Source organism: Penaeus vannamei, chromosome 17 (assembly GCF_042767895.1).
Source record: "Penaeus vannamei isolate JL-2024 chromosome 17, ASM4276789v1, whole genome shotgun sequence".
Classification (NCBI taxonomy): domain Eukaryota; kingdom Metazoa; phylum Arthropoda; class Malacostraca; order Decapoda; family Penaeidae; genus Penaeus; species Penaeus vannamei.
The window spans coordinates 37,578,145-37,593,144 of record NC_091565.1 but is presented as its reverse complement, the minus strand read 5'-3'; the positions used below and the strand labels follow the sequence as shown (position 1 = coordinate 37,593,144).

Sequence of the window (15,000 nt, the reverse complement as noted above, 5' to 3'; positions counted from 1 at the left end):
ATCTCCATGAAAAAACATTTGATATGATTATGTCCATCTGTCCACTGAACTTAAAATTACACTTTATCATCTTAGTCAACCACATCACATTTAAAAGTGTATGATGATAAAATAAAAAGTGAGAACAACAAGTTCTTCATGAAAAGCATTCAACAAAGAACAAGAATAATAGTCAAGAACTTAGCAATAAAGAGAAACAAGGAAAAGGACATTGGGTATATGGACAGTAAGAGAGTCCAAGGAATATGAGTTCCTGCATTAGAGCAAGTGTTAAATATCAAAATACGTGTCCTTGCTTGCCATTTTAATTCATGGCTGGGTAGCTAACTCAACAACCACGTTACGGTTAAAATGGCATGGAAATCATAGTAGGTATAAGTTAATAAGGGTTAAAAGTGTAAACTCATAAAGTTTTGGAATTGGTAATTTAAATGATATTTGTAATGCAACTTAAATTATGTGTGGTAAAGCATATCAAAAAGGATTGAAATAATGTATAATGAAGATAAAAGTACAAGGCTGGCTTCAGTAACACAAAGCACCATCTATAATATGATACAGCTTTAATAAAACTAAGAAAACCATATTGCTTGGAAGGTCTCACTTCGACATCCATAATCACAGATCTATTAAAATACAACCACATATACACAATCAGGTCACAACAAAGACAAAAAACTAATCAACTTACACAAAATAATGTTCCCTGTTAAATAGTTACGTTTTTCTTGTTGCTACTTCTGCAGCTGATTGGACTTAATGAAGTAACAGTCAGCATCAAGCACCTGATAGCTCACTGAAGAGGTTTTGATAAGATATTATAGTTGTGCATACAGTGATGTTAAGGCTATGAGAAGGACTGTTTTCAATTTTCTAGTCGATATATTTGTCGTATATTTGTATCATCATTAGATTAGATGCATGCAGCAAAATAGTACGATATTTTCCCTCGATTTCCAAATGTTTTGCAGGATTGTCATTTTGACGAGTATATTTCCCCTTCAGACCAATGTATAATAGTATATATCAATCTAAAAATATATATATTTCCTTAGTATACCATTGGAAGAAACATGTTGCTGCAGTAATCACTATGCAGTGCTATAATTCCAAAAACTTGACGTGGAAGAATGACATGACGTTGCCTCCTGAACGATGATTTCTTGCAACATACGATACCCAACTCCCGATTACCTTATTATTTTTATTTATTTATTTATTTTTTTTGTTTTTTGTTTTGTTATTTCATTGATTTTAAGAGGTGTACATTTACACTGCTTTTAATGACCATCATTACATTACGTTGATAATAAGATACTTATTTTCTTCAAATTTCTGAATTTCAGTATTAGTTTTGTGGTTACATCATGTTTTAAGATGTATTTCTTGTCTTTATTAAACTACCGTTGAAGCAATTAAAGAAACCATAAAATATTTATATTTAACATTCTCTCTATCTCTGGCTGTCTGTCTGTCTCTGTCTCTGTCTCTGTCTCTCTCTCTCTCTCTCTCTCTCTCTCTCTCACACACACACACACACACACACACACACACACACACACACACACACACACACACACACACACACACACACACACACTCACACACACACACGTGTGTATGTATATATATCTTAAATATATATATATATATATATATATATATATATATATATATATGTATGTATGTATGTATACATATATTTATATATTTATGTATATGTATATATGTATACATATGTTATATATATGTATAAATATATACACATATATTTGTGTGTGTATATATATATATATTTAAATATATATATATATATATATTTATTATATATATAAACTTATATATATATATATATATATATATATATATATATATATATATATACATACATATATATATACACACACAGACAAATACAAATGTGCATATATTTATACATATATAAAATATATATATATATATATATATATATATATATATATATATATATATATCTTAAATATATATATTCATATATATGTATATATACATGTATACATATATCATATATATACATATATATATATATATATATATATATATATATATATATATATATCATATATCATATATGTGTACACACACCCACACACACACACATGCGCGGGGATCTCTCTTACCTGTACTGTTCTTGTTATCTCGCCTGTGACGTCACGGCCAGTGTCACGATTTCATTGGTCAATTGTTTGGCGGTTAATTTAATAGCCAATAGCCAATGGGGAAAGAATTCTCAAAGGAAACAGCCAGTGAATGAACATTAGCTAAAATAAAAGTTATGAAATTCAATTTTCAAATTAGTCTCGCCATGACTTCCGTGTGTGAAGGATGTTGTATCAAACCATTCCAATTTATAATAGAATATTCTGAAGACGATGAGGCTAGCATGAAACTATTACATGAACACGGAGTTCTAACCTCTGAAACAAGGTCTATATAAGTACTTATATAGACCTTGCTATGAAACGCTCCACTGACTGACGACCCTCACCCAGGCCTCTCCTCTGCACAGGTATGGTTTAGGTTTATTTTCATTGAAGTGACTAAATGTACAGTGCTTCGCGTGCGTACGAACGGCGTACGGATACGCCCGATGCCAACTCTGTCCGACGCTCTCTCCTGCCGTGAATACGTGCGATCCCCCCGAACAGGAGAGGGGGGGAGGGTCGCAGGGGGCACAGACCCTGCAGCGTAATTTTCGTAACTACGACCGACATGCGGGACCGCCCGATCCGAGTCTGTCCAACGCTCTCTCCTGCAGTACATACGTGGAGGATTCTTTGATTTCCTTGGCGGGGGTTGGGGGCGGCAGCTCCCCATGGGGGGCATTAAACAATATTGTGATTACAGCAGAGAACGAGAATTCCAAAGTGCACATGCATGATATCAAGAGTGGCGCAACTCTGGTATGGAAAAGACAATCTAGCCATTTCCGATGAAAACGAACACCAGAATCAGCCGAACCAAAACAATAGAAATCGAACGAATCTATTTTCGTCCCGAAAAGCGTCGGTGACGTTCTTTTTTCCAAATTTATCTTAAAATCATTATTTTCCCATTCTTTTCGAAATTCGAAAAGACCAAAATGATCGAGCATATTCACAAAGTCATCTAAGTGTGCCTTTTCCAAAATCAGAATCAGATGCCCTGGCACCTCCTCGAGTTGCTACTGATCTAGCCTTCGCCATAATGAACACTCAGTGTCCGGCCTCGCACAGTTTTAACAAGCGGGCGAACGTTCCCTTGTCGAGATTATAGACACTCATTGACGATACCCTGTAACGGGTCACGTGATTATCCGGGTCGTTGGCTTTACAATTTTACAGTATAGCTCGAAGTGCAATGAGGTTTTAGGTAGTTAGTGTTAGTGCTATATATTTTTGCTATTTTAGTGCAGGTGATATATATGATGTCACATGATTATCATAATTACATTTACAGTCACGAAAATAATAATTACCAGTGTCTTAGCTAAGAATAAATTCAATAAATAATAAATAAGGAATAAACAATAAATTCAAGTGATTTATGTGTAATTTTGAATGGGACAACAGATGATTTTGAAATCGAGAAAGCCCCAGTAATATATATTTTACACATTATTTTCTAAACTCTTGACAGTAGAACATAATATCAATCAACAAGAAGCTTTCTTATTTTCGTTTGTTTCTCCCTCCCTTCCTCCCTTTCTCTCTCTCTCTCTCTCTCTCTCTCTCTCTCTCTCTCTCTCTCTCTCTCTCTCTCTCTCTCTCTCTCTCTCTCTCTCATTATTGTCGTTATCATTATTATTGTTGTTATCACTGTTATTATTATTGTTGTTATTGTCATTATCCTAATCATAATAATAATTATCATCATTATTATCATTATCATTATTATTATCATCATCATCATCATCACCATTAACAATATCATTGTCGTCATTATCATGATTATTATTGCAATTATCATTGTTATTGTTACTCTTATTATCATCCTTGGCATCAGCATTATAGTTATCATCATCATCATTATCATCATTATCATCATCATCATCATCATCACCATCATCATGATCATGATCAGTAGCAGCAGCAACATTGTTATAATCATTATTGTTACTATTATCATTACTATCATCACGGTTATTATTGATATCACTAATACTATTATCATTGTCACTACGATCATTATTATAACCCATACTGAACATGAAATTGGAATGGTGTTTATGTTCACAGAAAGGTACAAAAAGTAATGAGAGATTCAGAACGACGACCTCGGATGAGTTATCTGATCCATGCATTTATGTCTCGCAAAATCAGTCAAGAAGCAGAATCAGACAAGATGGCATCATATTTGAAAGTTAATTCGCAGGATCAGCAGGATATTTTTTGTAGTACAAACGAGGTGCTCATTTTCCTTTTTGCAGACTGTTTATACACACGTGAAAAGACTAAAGAAATGGGATAATTTGATTTAATTTGCAACATGGGTAAAGCTGATGCCTTTGTTCAAGCACACACACCACAAAGTCGCCATATTGCTAGTCTGGCCGCCATGTTGATAGTAGGCGATGGTCAGTGCATATCATGCATGTAAGGGTAGTGTCAGAGGCGGTGTTTGCGTTTATGCATGAGTGTTAGTTTAGATTTTTTAAATAGTTTGTGGAGATACTATTCTTTCTGTACCGAGCAGAGGCAGCTATTAAGTCGCGTATGGTGCGTGAGAAGGAGCACTTGTAAATTAATGCTGGTGTGCTATATATTAATTTTGTTGTGCGAATTGCGTAAGCTGCGTGTATATGCGGCCTATAAATATTCATGTGCATGAGGTTGCGCGTTTGCACGTGTATTCGAATCTTCATGCTTGTCTCTGTGTCTCGGGCTGAATCATGTGACTCTTAGCCAGTGTGTTCAAAATGTACGAAGCCCAACCTAATGAATAATCACATGTACGGACATGCATATACGCAGAATGAATGCTTATCAGTTTACGTATCTGATAGATATACATTAACCTATCTATCTATCCGGTAGATATACTAATAGATGTGCATTAATTTCTGTGTATATGCATGTTTGTATAATGAATATTCATTGTGTCGGGCCTCGCACGGTTTTAACAAACTGACCGTATAGCTTTAGTCACATGCAGTCATGTGTAATGAATCTGGCCGTCCATTATTAACCTATTTGAGTTAGCCTGTGCTGCGTTTAATATTTGATTCCATACAACCTTACGGTACTCGTGTTTGTTATACAGGTATATCATATGTTATAAATTTGAGGTCTGGTGTCCAGTTAACTTAGGTTCTCGTCGGGAACCCCAGAGCTCTATTGGCTTTGTTTGAAATGCAGTCAGTTTATCTGTTGAAGTTTGGTTTGTGTGAGAGGGAGTGAGGTGAGATTGTCGGTGCCGTGTCTGCGAGACTTAGGAAACCCCAAAGAAAAGTTTAGACTTACTGCGAGTTAGGTAGAAATGTGTTTGCGTTGCGGTTTTTTAGGCTGTCTCAAAAATGTTTTACGAAGTTTTCAAAGCGTCAGGGCGTCTTATTAGTGGTCGCGTCGGGGTGAGAACTCTTTGCGAACGTGAAATATTTATGATGTTAATGAGTTTGTCGTATAGTTGGTTATTATTTGTATGAGGGATGATAGGCACTTTAAAATCGGTACAGAAGGAGAGGGAGGTCATGAGGTGACAGCCCAGAGCAGCCGAAAGTCTAAAACCTTTCTAGACTGTCCCATCCTATATCAACTAACCTCAAGTCACCTGCGATCCACATATTTGTGTGTGGTAATGTATAAGATATGTGAAGGGTATACAGGTAGTCTGTTAGTAGGAGGCAGCCAGTAAAACAAACGAGAAGTATGGATTTACAGTTAAAACGTTGTAGTTGTACCCAGGCTTCTATGCTTAGCTTTAACAAAATCTAGCTTGATGGTGATGAGGACTCTAAGGGCCGTTAGCTGAAAGGTCTGCTTGTGACAGACATGTTATAAGGAGGGAGCGGAAGCGTCGAGACAGCCGTGTCTTACTGCTTATAAGACTGTCAGATTAGTATGTATGGAGAATGTAATAAAACGGAAGCATTTTATTTGAAATACTCTTGAAACTCATGCTCGTTATTAAAATTGGGTAGTTGCTACGGATTGGTGGCTTGTACGAGAGGAGGGAGAATATGAGGCAAGAGAAGAGGAAAAAGAGAGATGATGAGGAGGGAGGAGAACAAGAAAGAGTGATTGGTTCAACATTGTTAGGGTAGAAGTGTGGGATTCTGCAAGGATGTCTGTAGACTAAGGTAGGGATTAGTAAAAGGAGAAAAGGGTGGGGTGGGGGGGTTAAGGGCGGTTAGAATACGGATTCAGGAGAAAGGTCAAGAGGGAGAGAATCCAGGGAAGAAGGTTGTTGTGACAAAGAGTCACATATGGATCTAGGGGGAAGTGGAGGAGATTATGAGGAAGATAGGGGGGGTGATGTAGCTGAAACAGGGAGGAAGAGGATGTTTTGGGAGGGAGCGGGAAGAAGGGGTGTTGGGGGAACATGAGTAGGAGGAAAATGGATGTCGGCAGTTACCTTGAATGTAGAGGGAATGAGAGCAGAGACTGGACGGTGTAGGCATGTTATCTTGGGTCATGATTATTTATTTGTGAATCTCTTCGAGTTTCTGAAGTGTAGTTAATTGGGGAGGTCTGAGAAAGAAAGGTTTTCTTGTGAGATGGAGAAGAGGGGACAGATGTTTGAGGGGCAGTGGGAGAGGTTGATGCAGGGATGTTTAGCTTGTCTTATACGATAAGTTGAGCGAGGATGAAGAGGGTCGAGATTGGAATGTCTGGAACAATGGTGGAGATTGGGGTGTCTGGATTTAGAATGGCAAAAGAATTTGACTGGAAGGAATAGTCTCACATAATGTGAGGCCAATTCTGAATCAGAGATTTGCCACCTCACACAAGCTTGTGGGTAGGACAGCCCCAATAAAATACATTATGGAAGCCACCTCAGTTGGCATATGCGTGTGATTATGCCAATCAGTATGATCGATCATGACCAGGTTGGGCACATTGAGGCATCAGGTTGTGGCGCAGGTGCATGGTATGGTGGCCTAGATGCCAACAGTTCAGACATTGACAGGAGGGGCTAATATGGTCGGACTGGGAGGCAATCTCCGCCAGTACAAACATGAACGGGGAGGTCATGTCTACGGAAAATAATCTTGGTAAAATTGGTAGAGGACTTCCAGCAAACACTAGGGTGAATGGTGCAGCATTGCACTGACTGATACTGCATCATAGTCCACGAGGCAGTCAAGTATGTCTTCTCCACAATCACAATCTGACCATTCCTTGTCAGAGACAGCAGTTTATTGGGGAGATGGAGAGTTCCGGTACTAGTATTGAGGGAGAGATGAGGCTGGGCAGGAATGGGTTTGCCAGTGAAGTCAGGGTTGCTAATGGTTTAGCTTGGGATTCGGATTTACTGTGACAAGGCGGCAACGGTCAGGGTGGCTGCAGAGGGAAACATTCCCTACTTATTTTAGGAGGCACTGCAGAAAGAGGAGTGTTGTCAGAGTAAAGGGCTGTAGAGAGGATCATGAAAAATCTTATCATTCAGATAGCTTAAACAGAGCATTCAGGTTTATAGAGGTGGGTGCAGTAAAAGAAAGGGGTCATGTGGAAGAGGAAGTAGTGTCGAGAGGTGGACAATAGGACTGCAGTAGAAGTAATAAGGGAGGAAGCAGTAGTAATTGATGAAAGCTTTGGGGTGGAGATGAAGTAGAGGATGTTGGGAGAGGAGGAATGTTTTGTGGAGGTTGAGTAATGACCTGGGTGGATGGTTTGGGCTAGATTGAAGAGATAGTAGGTACTGAGTAGGGGCTACCATTAAGAGTTATGTTCAAAGGAGAGCCTTAGGTCGGGGAATCGTGCGAATTTAAATCTGTGGGACTAGTTGATAAAGGGGCAAGCCTCAGTGCCTCTAATATAGGTGCAATCTATATTAATGACCATGGAAAGTCTGGAGTATATTGGGGAAAGAAATGATCCACCCCTTAGGGTCCCCTTGATGGTAAGGGCTAAACATACAGGAATACCATGTCCATGGCTCCTAAGGGAGTTCATGACAGGCACAAAGTTAGCTTTTCATCCTTTCAACACGTCTATCACACCTTAGGAAGTGTATCACAGAAGGGGTTGAAGAAGAGAAAGAAACAGGAAAGGGAAGAGATCAAGACCGTGCAAAACTGAGTCGAAACTTAGGGCCGAGGCAGGATTGATCACCATTTGGTCCATTTCCATCTCCTAAGCCTCCCAGCTGCAACAGTGAGCATGGGAAAAAGTCTAAAGAAGAAACCGAAAGTAAAAGGAGGAGAAGGATGGTTAGATGAAAACCAAAATAAAGGTTTGTAGATATGGTGAAGGAGGAGAGAAAAAGAGGTAGAGGAATACGAATTAGAAGGAAAATTATAGCATTAAAACAGATTGTACATTACAAATCAGCAAGTGCTTTGTTTGCTGGAGTCTCACCATGTATTAATCAAATACATGTTTTAATCAGAAATGAATATGAGTATACACTTTTTCAGAAAAAGATAATTCCTTGATTTACAAACTTAAATTTTCAACTTCTATTCAAATTAATTTCTGTGAAGTAAATGTGTGTTGATAACCATATCAACTTTGTTGATAAATTGCAATTTACTCATGTCTGGAGTGAGGAAAAGCACTGATATGTACAGCAGGCATTTTCATTTAACAAATTTAATTTCAGGATCAAAATACAAGATAAAGATGGAAATATTTATTCATATATACATATTTTATAATCTAAAGTCAACTTAAGCACATTGCTCTAGAATACCACAAGACTCTTTCCTGTACCTTCAGCCCATTCACATTTAATAATTTAGTACACATACATGTGGACTTTCCACTTTCATTAAAATGTTAAACATTCTTCTTCACATATTTATAAAATATATGTAATTTATTAGTCTGTAGATATTCTGTGGAACAATGTAGGAAGTTACCGCATTGGCACCCACTGCTCTAAGACACTGGCATATTTCTTTCGTTCTGAAAGAAAGAAGGAACATTTTATAATACACAAGTTTTCAAAATTACATGTGAATAGAAGGCAGCAAGAGAGAGAGTAGACAACCTTAATTTAAGACCAAATACATACACAGAAACAAGCAACAGGTTTTGGGAAGATATTGATCCTTCAAAAGTTGATTATGTAATGCATATTTTAATCAAGATAGTTTTGTTATGCTCAACTGAAGATGTATCGTCACTCAAAAATAAAACCTACTAACCAATAGGGGGGAAGTCATCAGGGTGTGACACAATATACTGGTGCAGCACAGCATCTCTGTGTGCTGATTTTCGTTGAACCCATTTCTCGGCACTAATACCCGAGATCATACCCACAGCTGCGCCAATAGCATGTTGCTGGGCACCTGAAAGAGTAAGAAAGTTGCTAAGAATTTGACAGGATTGCAGGTTTATCTGAAAAGAAAATTATATAGATAATTTTATGTTTTTAAAATATCTCGTAACTGGGGTGGGAGGTGGGGGGATAAAATAAATAAATGCTCTTATCGTTGTATATTACATGTATCTTCAAAGTATTCTAAAAATAGCAAATTTGAGGTAAATAAATAACTTTTCCCATAAGCAACAATTATTCTAGAATCAAATATAAAATAAGTACATGTGTAAAAAATGGAAATAATCCTATTACCATTTCCCTAGAGTTTGTCCTTTTCCTAGACAATCAAGACTTCTTTCAGTGAACTAGTGTTTGCTAATTTATAAAAAGAAAACATTTGTACCAATAATGAATGCAAGCTCGATACTGATGACAGAACTAAACACTAACCAAGATGCTCCTTAAAATCACACTTTGCAATTTTAGTCATGAAGCATTATGGTTACGACATAAAAAGGAGAACTGGAAGTTGAACATAGAGACTTCCCCGGAGTGAGTGGATCATAATCAGATGGTTTTATTACTCTTACTAGTTGCTCAAGACCCATTTTCTTCAAAAGTAGGCTATAATTTTCTTTTTTGACACATTGAAAAAGAATCAGGGGATGAGTATGTTCTATCTTTGATAGTTATTTCACACAACCTTTAAACAGAACACTGCTAAGCCTCAATATACAAAACTCCCTGTCACCAATGAGTTAATATCTCATGTGGGCCACTTCATCAACAACTTAAACAAGCCACAGTAATGTACAAAGATAAACAATTCAGTCATGCATGGGACAAGAGAGAAATATCACAGAAAAACTCTCTTGGCACACTAGGAATAATAGCCTTTTTCCAATCCTCCTGCTTTGAAAGGCAGCGATCTTCGCCGTGCAGTACGAACTTTCCCATCTAGGACACAACCCCCTGTGTTATATAATAGAGACTAGTGACTGGATCTGTGTATATTTTTCATATATCACCCTGCAATTTTCCTGGTACCTTTCATGTCCTCTTCTGCTACTGAAGCCAAGAATGTGGGGCTTTAGGTGGGTTCTGGGGCAAATGTCAGAGGAATCTATTGATACCAATATCATCGCGATCAGTCATGTGAAGGTATTCTGAATACCAGAACTTTTATGAGCCAAATTTGCAAAACAGAAAAAAATACTTTGTAGATCAAACAAAGTTTCCCGTTTGATGGTCATATAAGAAGAGCATGCCAAGAGCAACCTACACGCTTGTTAAAACGATATCTGGCTAATTATTTATGGCTGCTGTCACACATTTATGCCCTTAAACTCTTTTATTAATGTTATTATACTTCATTTGCATATTCTAATATTTATCTATACCCTCATATAGAATCATGTGCATTGAATGTTTCACATTTTCTTGCTCCTGTAGCCAGATCACACATCATCGCGCGCATTCGAGAGCTCCAAGTGACGAAATAGGTAATTACAATCAAAGCAATCCCAACGGTACAAAGAAGCAACGAAAGTTTGACGTTTCTGGATATAAAGGTATTTGGTTTATTATTTTACAGTATGAATGCAGCTCTATCTTGCTGTGCATACCGAGGTGGAGAGAATGTGTCCTGGGGGGTGCTCCCCTCGGGTAGTACCAGAAGGGCATGTCTAGTCAAGGCACCGTAAATTGTTAGGTTAGGTTGGGTTATGGGTCAGGACTTTTTGGGGGGGTTGGAAGGTGTGAAATCCTATAGAGGAAAAGGTTTAGGATAGGACCGCACCGACTAGGAGAAAATAGAAGATCATAGCGTTGTAGGCGATAGAAAATTACATATCTTGCTATGAAAATTGATTTGCAGAGGTGAACATATTCGAGTTAAATGACGAAAATGTGACGCGCAAAATGCCCCATGCGCCTCCAGCAACTAAGTCCACACACAACCTACTGTTTATAAAGTTCTTGCGCAGTTTTCACACCTGCTGGGCCACTGCGCACGTACGTCACATGACGTCACTACGAATTGTGTATCTTTAAACTTTTCATGCATATTTCATAGATCTATCTTAATATTTTCGGGTGTATAAGCCGATTATGTTATTAACTATTTTTGGGGGGGTCTCACACTGACAGTGCTTAGTCAGTTATGGCCTGTATTTAACATTTTTTTTACAACCGTTGCATTTCATTTTCTGCGCGCGTAAACTAAGGAGGGTCACTATGACAGCTGGTAAGTTTAAAGTATAGCTAACCGGTGTCAAGACTGTGACAGCAGGTTTAGTGAAATTTTCAAAAAGTTTTCAGGAGATTTTGAAGGTCTTTTACGCTTGTGCAAAGACCACAAACATCTTAGATACAATTAAGTGTGAAAAGTGTGGCGCAGACTGCCGGACAGATTTGAACAAAAAACTTTTTCGGTGTGACAAATCCCGAAAAATACATAATAGTCATGTCATGAGCCAATTTCAAAGGTCCATTTTCAAGCAAACTGGACAAAGAAACAAATTTGTTTTTCGTTAATTTATATCTTAAGAAATTTATTTTCTTACGAACTAGTAAGAGATGAATTAGGTCTCTCGAGAAAAAAAACTATATGTGACAGGGCGAGCTTTTGTCAAGAAGTGTGTATCTCCTGGTGTTTGCATAATACCTCGGAAAAGATTGGTGGTCCTGAAAAAATTGTTCAAATCGATGAGAGCAAATTTGGAAAGTGGAAATACAATGTTGGCCGTATAATAGAAGGGCAGTGGGTATTTGCCAGCGTTTGCCGTCAAACAAAACAATATTTCCTTGTCCCAGTGCCTTCGAGAGACGCAGAAACGTTCCTCGGAATTATTAAAGAAAACATTGAGCCAGGAACCATTATAATAAGTGATTGTTGGAAGGCATATAAATGTCTTCAACATGAAGGATTCAAACTCCTCACAGTGAACCACTCCATTAATTTCGTGGACCCTGTTATGGCCGCTCACACAAATACCATTGAAAGGTGGTTGAGAAAGGCAAAGGCGAAAGTTCCTTGCTACGGCAGGAGGAAATACCACTTCGTGGGCTATTTGGCTCGGGCAATGTTCCAGATGACCATCCCCGAGAACAAGTAATATTTGCACAAATTCCTCCTTGCCGTAGCCCGCCTGTACCCGCCACACTAAGGTATGTAAAATGTAATACGATAAAACGTGTTCAAGAGGGGGTTCGAAGCGGAGACCACTGCTGCTGAATCACGGCGAGTGGCTACGGAAGCATGGCCATTGGGAGCGTAGCCCCTGGGTTAGGACGTGATTTTTCGTTTTTTACGACCCCTAGCTAGATTAGTATAGCATTTTTTGATGGATATTGACAGTCAAATAGTTTCCCTAGTCCTAAACCGTCTGCCGGGAACGAGCACTTTCATTTACACAAAATCAAAACACGAATAAACATTTATTATTCACCGAGCTAACATCTTCACAAACTCGATAAAAATGGACCAAAACCTTAAACCATCACTCTGACGCAAATAGCATAACCATATAAGTTTGCATGGTCCATGATGCTAACAAAAAAGAGAGAAATAACACAAGCAAAACAATCCATCCAGTTGAACAGATTCCCGAAACTTACCACTGAATAATGGTTTCCTATTGAAGGCATTGACAAAACAGGCCAGTCCAATGCCCACGCCGGTAAATAGTGTAGGATACCATGCTTTTCTGAGGATCCCGGGAGTAGGACCTGGCCTCTCGGGGTCAAAATAATCAGCCGGGTTGATCTCTGTGGCTTCTTCGACCTCCATGTTGTATGCAGAGTGGAAAGTGGAGGACGAGCGCAATTTAGATTTCTACTGTTTATCATATTAGTTCTTTTCGATTATATTTGTGTGATTTAAGTGATTTGTTTGTGTTCTGTGATATTTTGTTTTGTTTTGAAGTTGAGTGTTGGGGCATATTGTTGTCATTGCATCCGTTTTAATTTCTGCATGATGTCGTCTGCGAGGAAGGTCTTGGGGAAATCAGGAATCGGTTTAAATACAATGATGGACTTATTTGTTTCCATTATCTACACTTTATCATCCGATTTAGAGATCTGCAAAAGGAAAAAGGAAAATCATATCACGTATTCCTTTGTTACTCTTCCATGATGGTACGACCTAAGCCGCAGATGGAGTGCAGATATTCTTTTAAAATTTCTGTTAAATATCTTCTGCCTCCCTATATATGCTATATAAATCATATCTGAATCATTATCTGCATGTGAAGTTACCTCACTGAATATCATGATTACTTTCTCATTCTTATTTTCATTGTAAGATACCATAGTATTTTTATATTTTCACGCTGATCTGAAACCAACTTTCGTCATCGGACGGTACCCCATTCCATTGAAAATAACAATGATGACAAAAACGATAACTACTAATACAAATAATAATGATAATAAGTGATGAAAGAATTACAATAATGATGAATAAAAGAGTAATAACAATGACAATGATAACTGTAACAGTAATAATAATAATAACAACAGTAATATTAATAACAACGATAACAATAACAATGATAATAGTGATAATAATGATGATACTAATATAACAACAAAAATTAAAATAATGACATTTATGATGATGTAGATGATAATGATAATAACAGTAGTAACTAACAATAACAGAAATAATAATAAAATGATGAAAATGATAAGGATTACAATACTAACACTGATTATTATAACAATGAAATAATAATAACAATGATGATGATGAGGATAATGATTATTATATTAACAATGAAAGTAAATATTAACATTATGATAATGGTGATGATAACAGCAATATTAATAATAACAAAAATAAAAAATAAGAGGAACAACATACATGTATACATAACCTCCTTGGCAACAATGATAAAAGTAATAATAGTAATAATAATTTTAATAATATTAGTAATAATAATGATAATGTTAATAATATTAGTAATGATAATGATAATGTTAATGATAATAATAATAACAATAAACATATGACCAACCGAAATAACAACAACAATAATAACAATGGCAATAATAACAATAAGAGAATAATACTAATAATAACAAGAACATTGATAATAATAATTCCACGAGCAATAAGTCATGATGATAGACAACAAAAACAATAATAATGACAATAATTCTACTACTACTATTGCTGTTACTACTACTATTTATATTATTATTGTTATTATCATCATCATTATCATTATTATCACCGTTATCATTGGTATTATTAGTATTATCACTATAATCATTAACATTATCATCACCATTATCATCTTTACTATTATCATACAATAATCAATCATCATTACTGTTAATATTACCATCCTCATTATCATTATCATCATTATCACCGTCATCATTATCCATAATAATTCTATTATCATTATCATTAGTAATAACCTTTGTTCATTCCACTTGTGACAGTGGTTATTATGTTTGGTGTGACAAACTGTTTATTTTGCTTCTAAGTCACCCCCTGTGTGCAAGGAATGGCCGGAGTGACCATCCACTGGCGGTGCGCGGGGATGC

The 15,000-nt window shown here is 36.9% G+C and overlaps 3 protein-coding genes across 5 annotated transcripts in view; 1 reads left to right on the top strand and 2 right to left on the bottom strand.

The window, feature by feature from the left end:
* Window positions 1-1,167, bottom strand: part of LOC113808009 (uncharacterized) — a 9,084-nt gene extending 7,917 nt beyond the window's left edge. Inside the window, exon 1 of one of the 3 annotated variants that reach the window (XM_027359333.2) lies at window positions 1,061-1,167. The gene's annotated coding sequence lies outside the window, so the exon portion shown is untranslated. Of the gene's footprint in view, window positions 1-691; window positions 920-1,060 lie in introns of those variants that run through there. The other 2 variants (XM_070132290.1, XM_027359332.2) reach the window with 2 other exon arrangements.
* A 1,168-nt stretch (window positions 1,168-2,335) lies between these two features.
* The window catches only part of RnrL (Ribonucleoside diphosphate reductase large subunit), a 27,856-nt gene continuing 15,191 nt past the window's right edge, over window positions 2,336-15,000 (top strand). Inside the window, exon 1 of the mRNA XM_070132293.1 lies at window positions 2,336-2,548. The gene's annotated coding sequence lies outside the window, so the exon portion shown is untranslated. The remainder of the gene's footprint in view (window positions 2,549-15,000) is intronic.
* ND-B14.5B (NADH dehydrogenase (ubiquinone) B14.5 B subunit) lies at window positions 8,797-13,254 on the bottom strand. Its single transcript, XM_070132294.1, has 3 exons — window positions 13,063-13,254; window positions 9,329-9,472; window positions 8,797-9,086 (listed from the first exon to the last, which is right to left on the bottom strand). The coding sequence occupies exons 1-3, from the start codon at window positions 13,232-13,234 to the stop codon at window positions 9,037-9,039; spliced, it is 366 nt and encodes a 121-aa protein (XP_069988395.1). The 5' UTR covers window positions 13,235-13,254; the 3' UTR covers window positions 8,797-9,036.

Coding starts and splice junctions, on each gene's coding strand:
- ND-B14.5B (XM_070132294.1), bottom strand. CDS start 13,234: ATGGAGGTCGAAGAAGCCACAGAGATCAACCCGGCTGATTATTTTGAC. Junction 9,473..13,062: donor TAGGAAACCATTATTCAGTG/GTAAGTTTCGGG, acceptor TTACTCTTTCAG/GTGCCCAGCAACATGCTATT. Junction 9,087..9,328: donor TGATGACTTCCCCCCTATTG/GTTAGTAGGTTT, acceptor TCTTTCTTTCAG/AACGAAAGAAATATGCCAGT.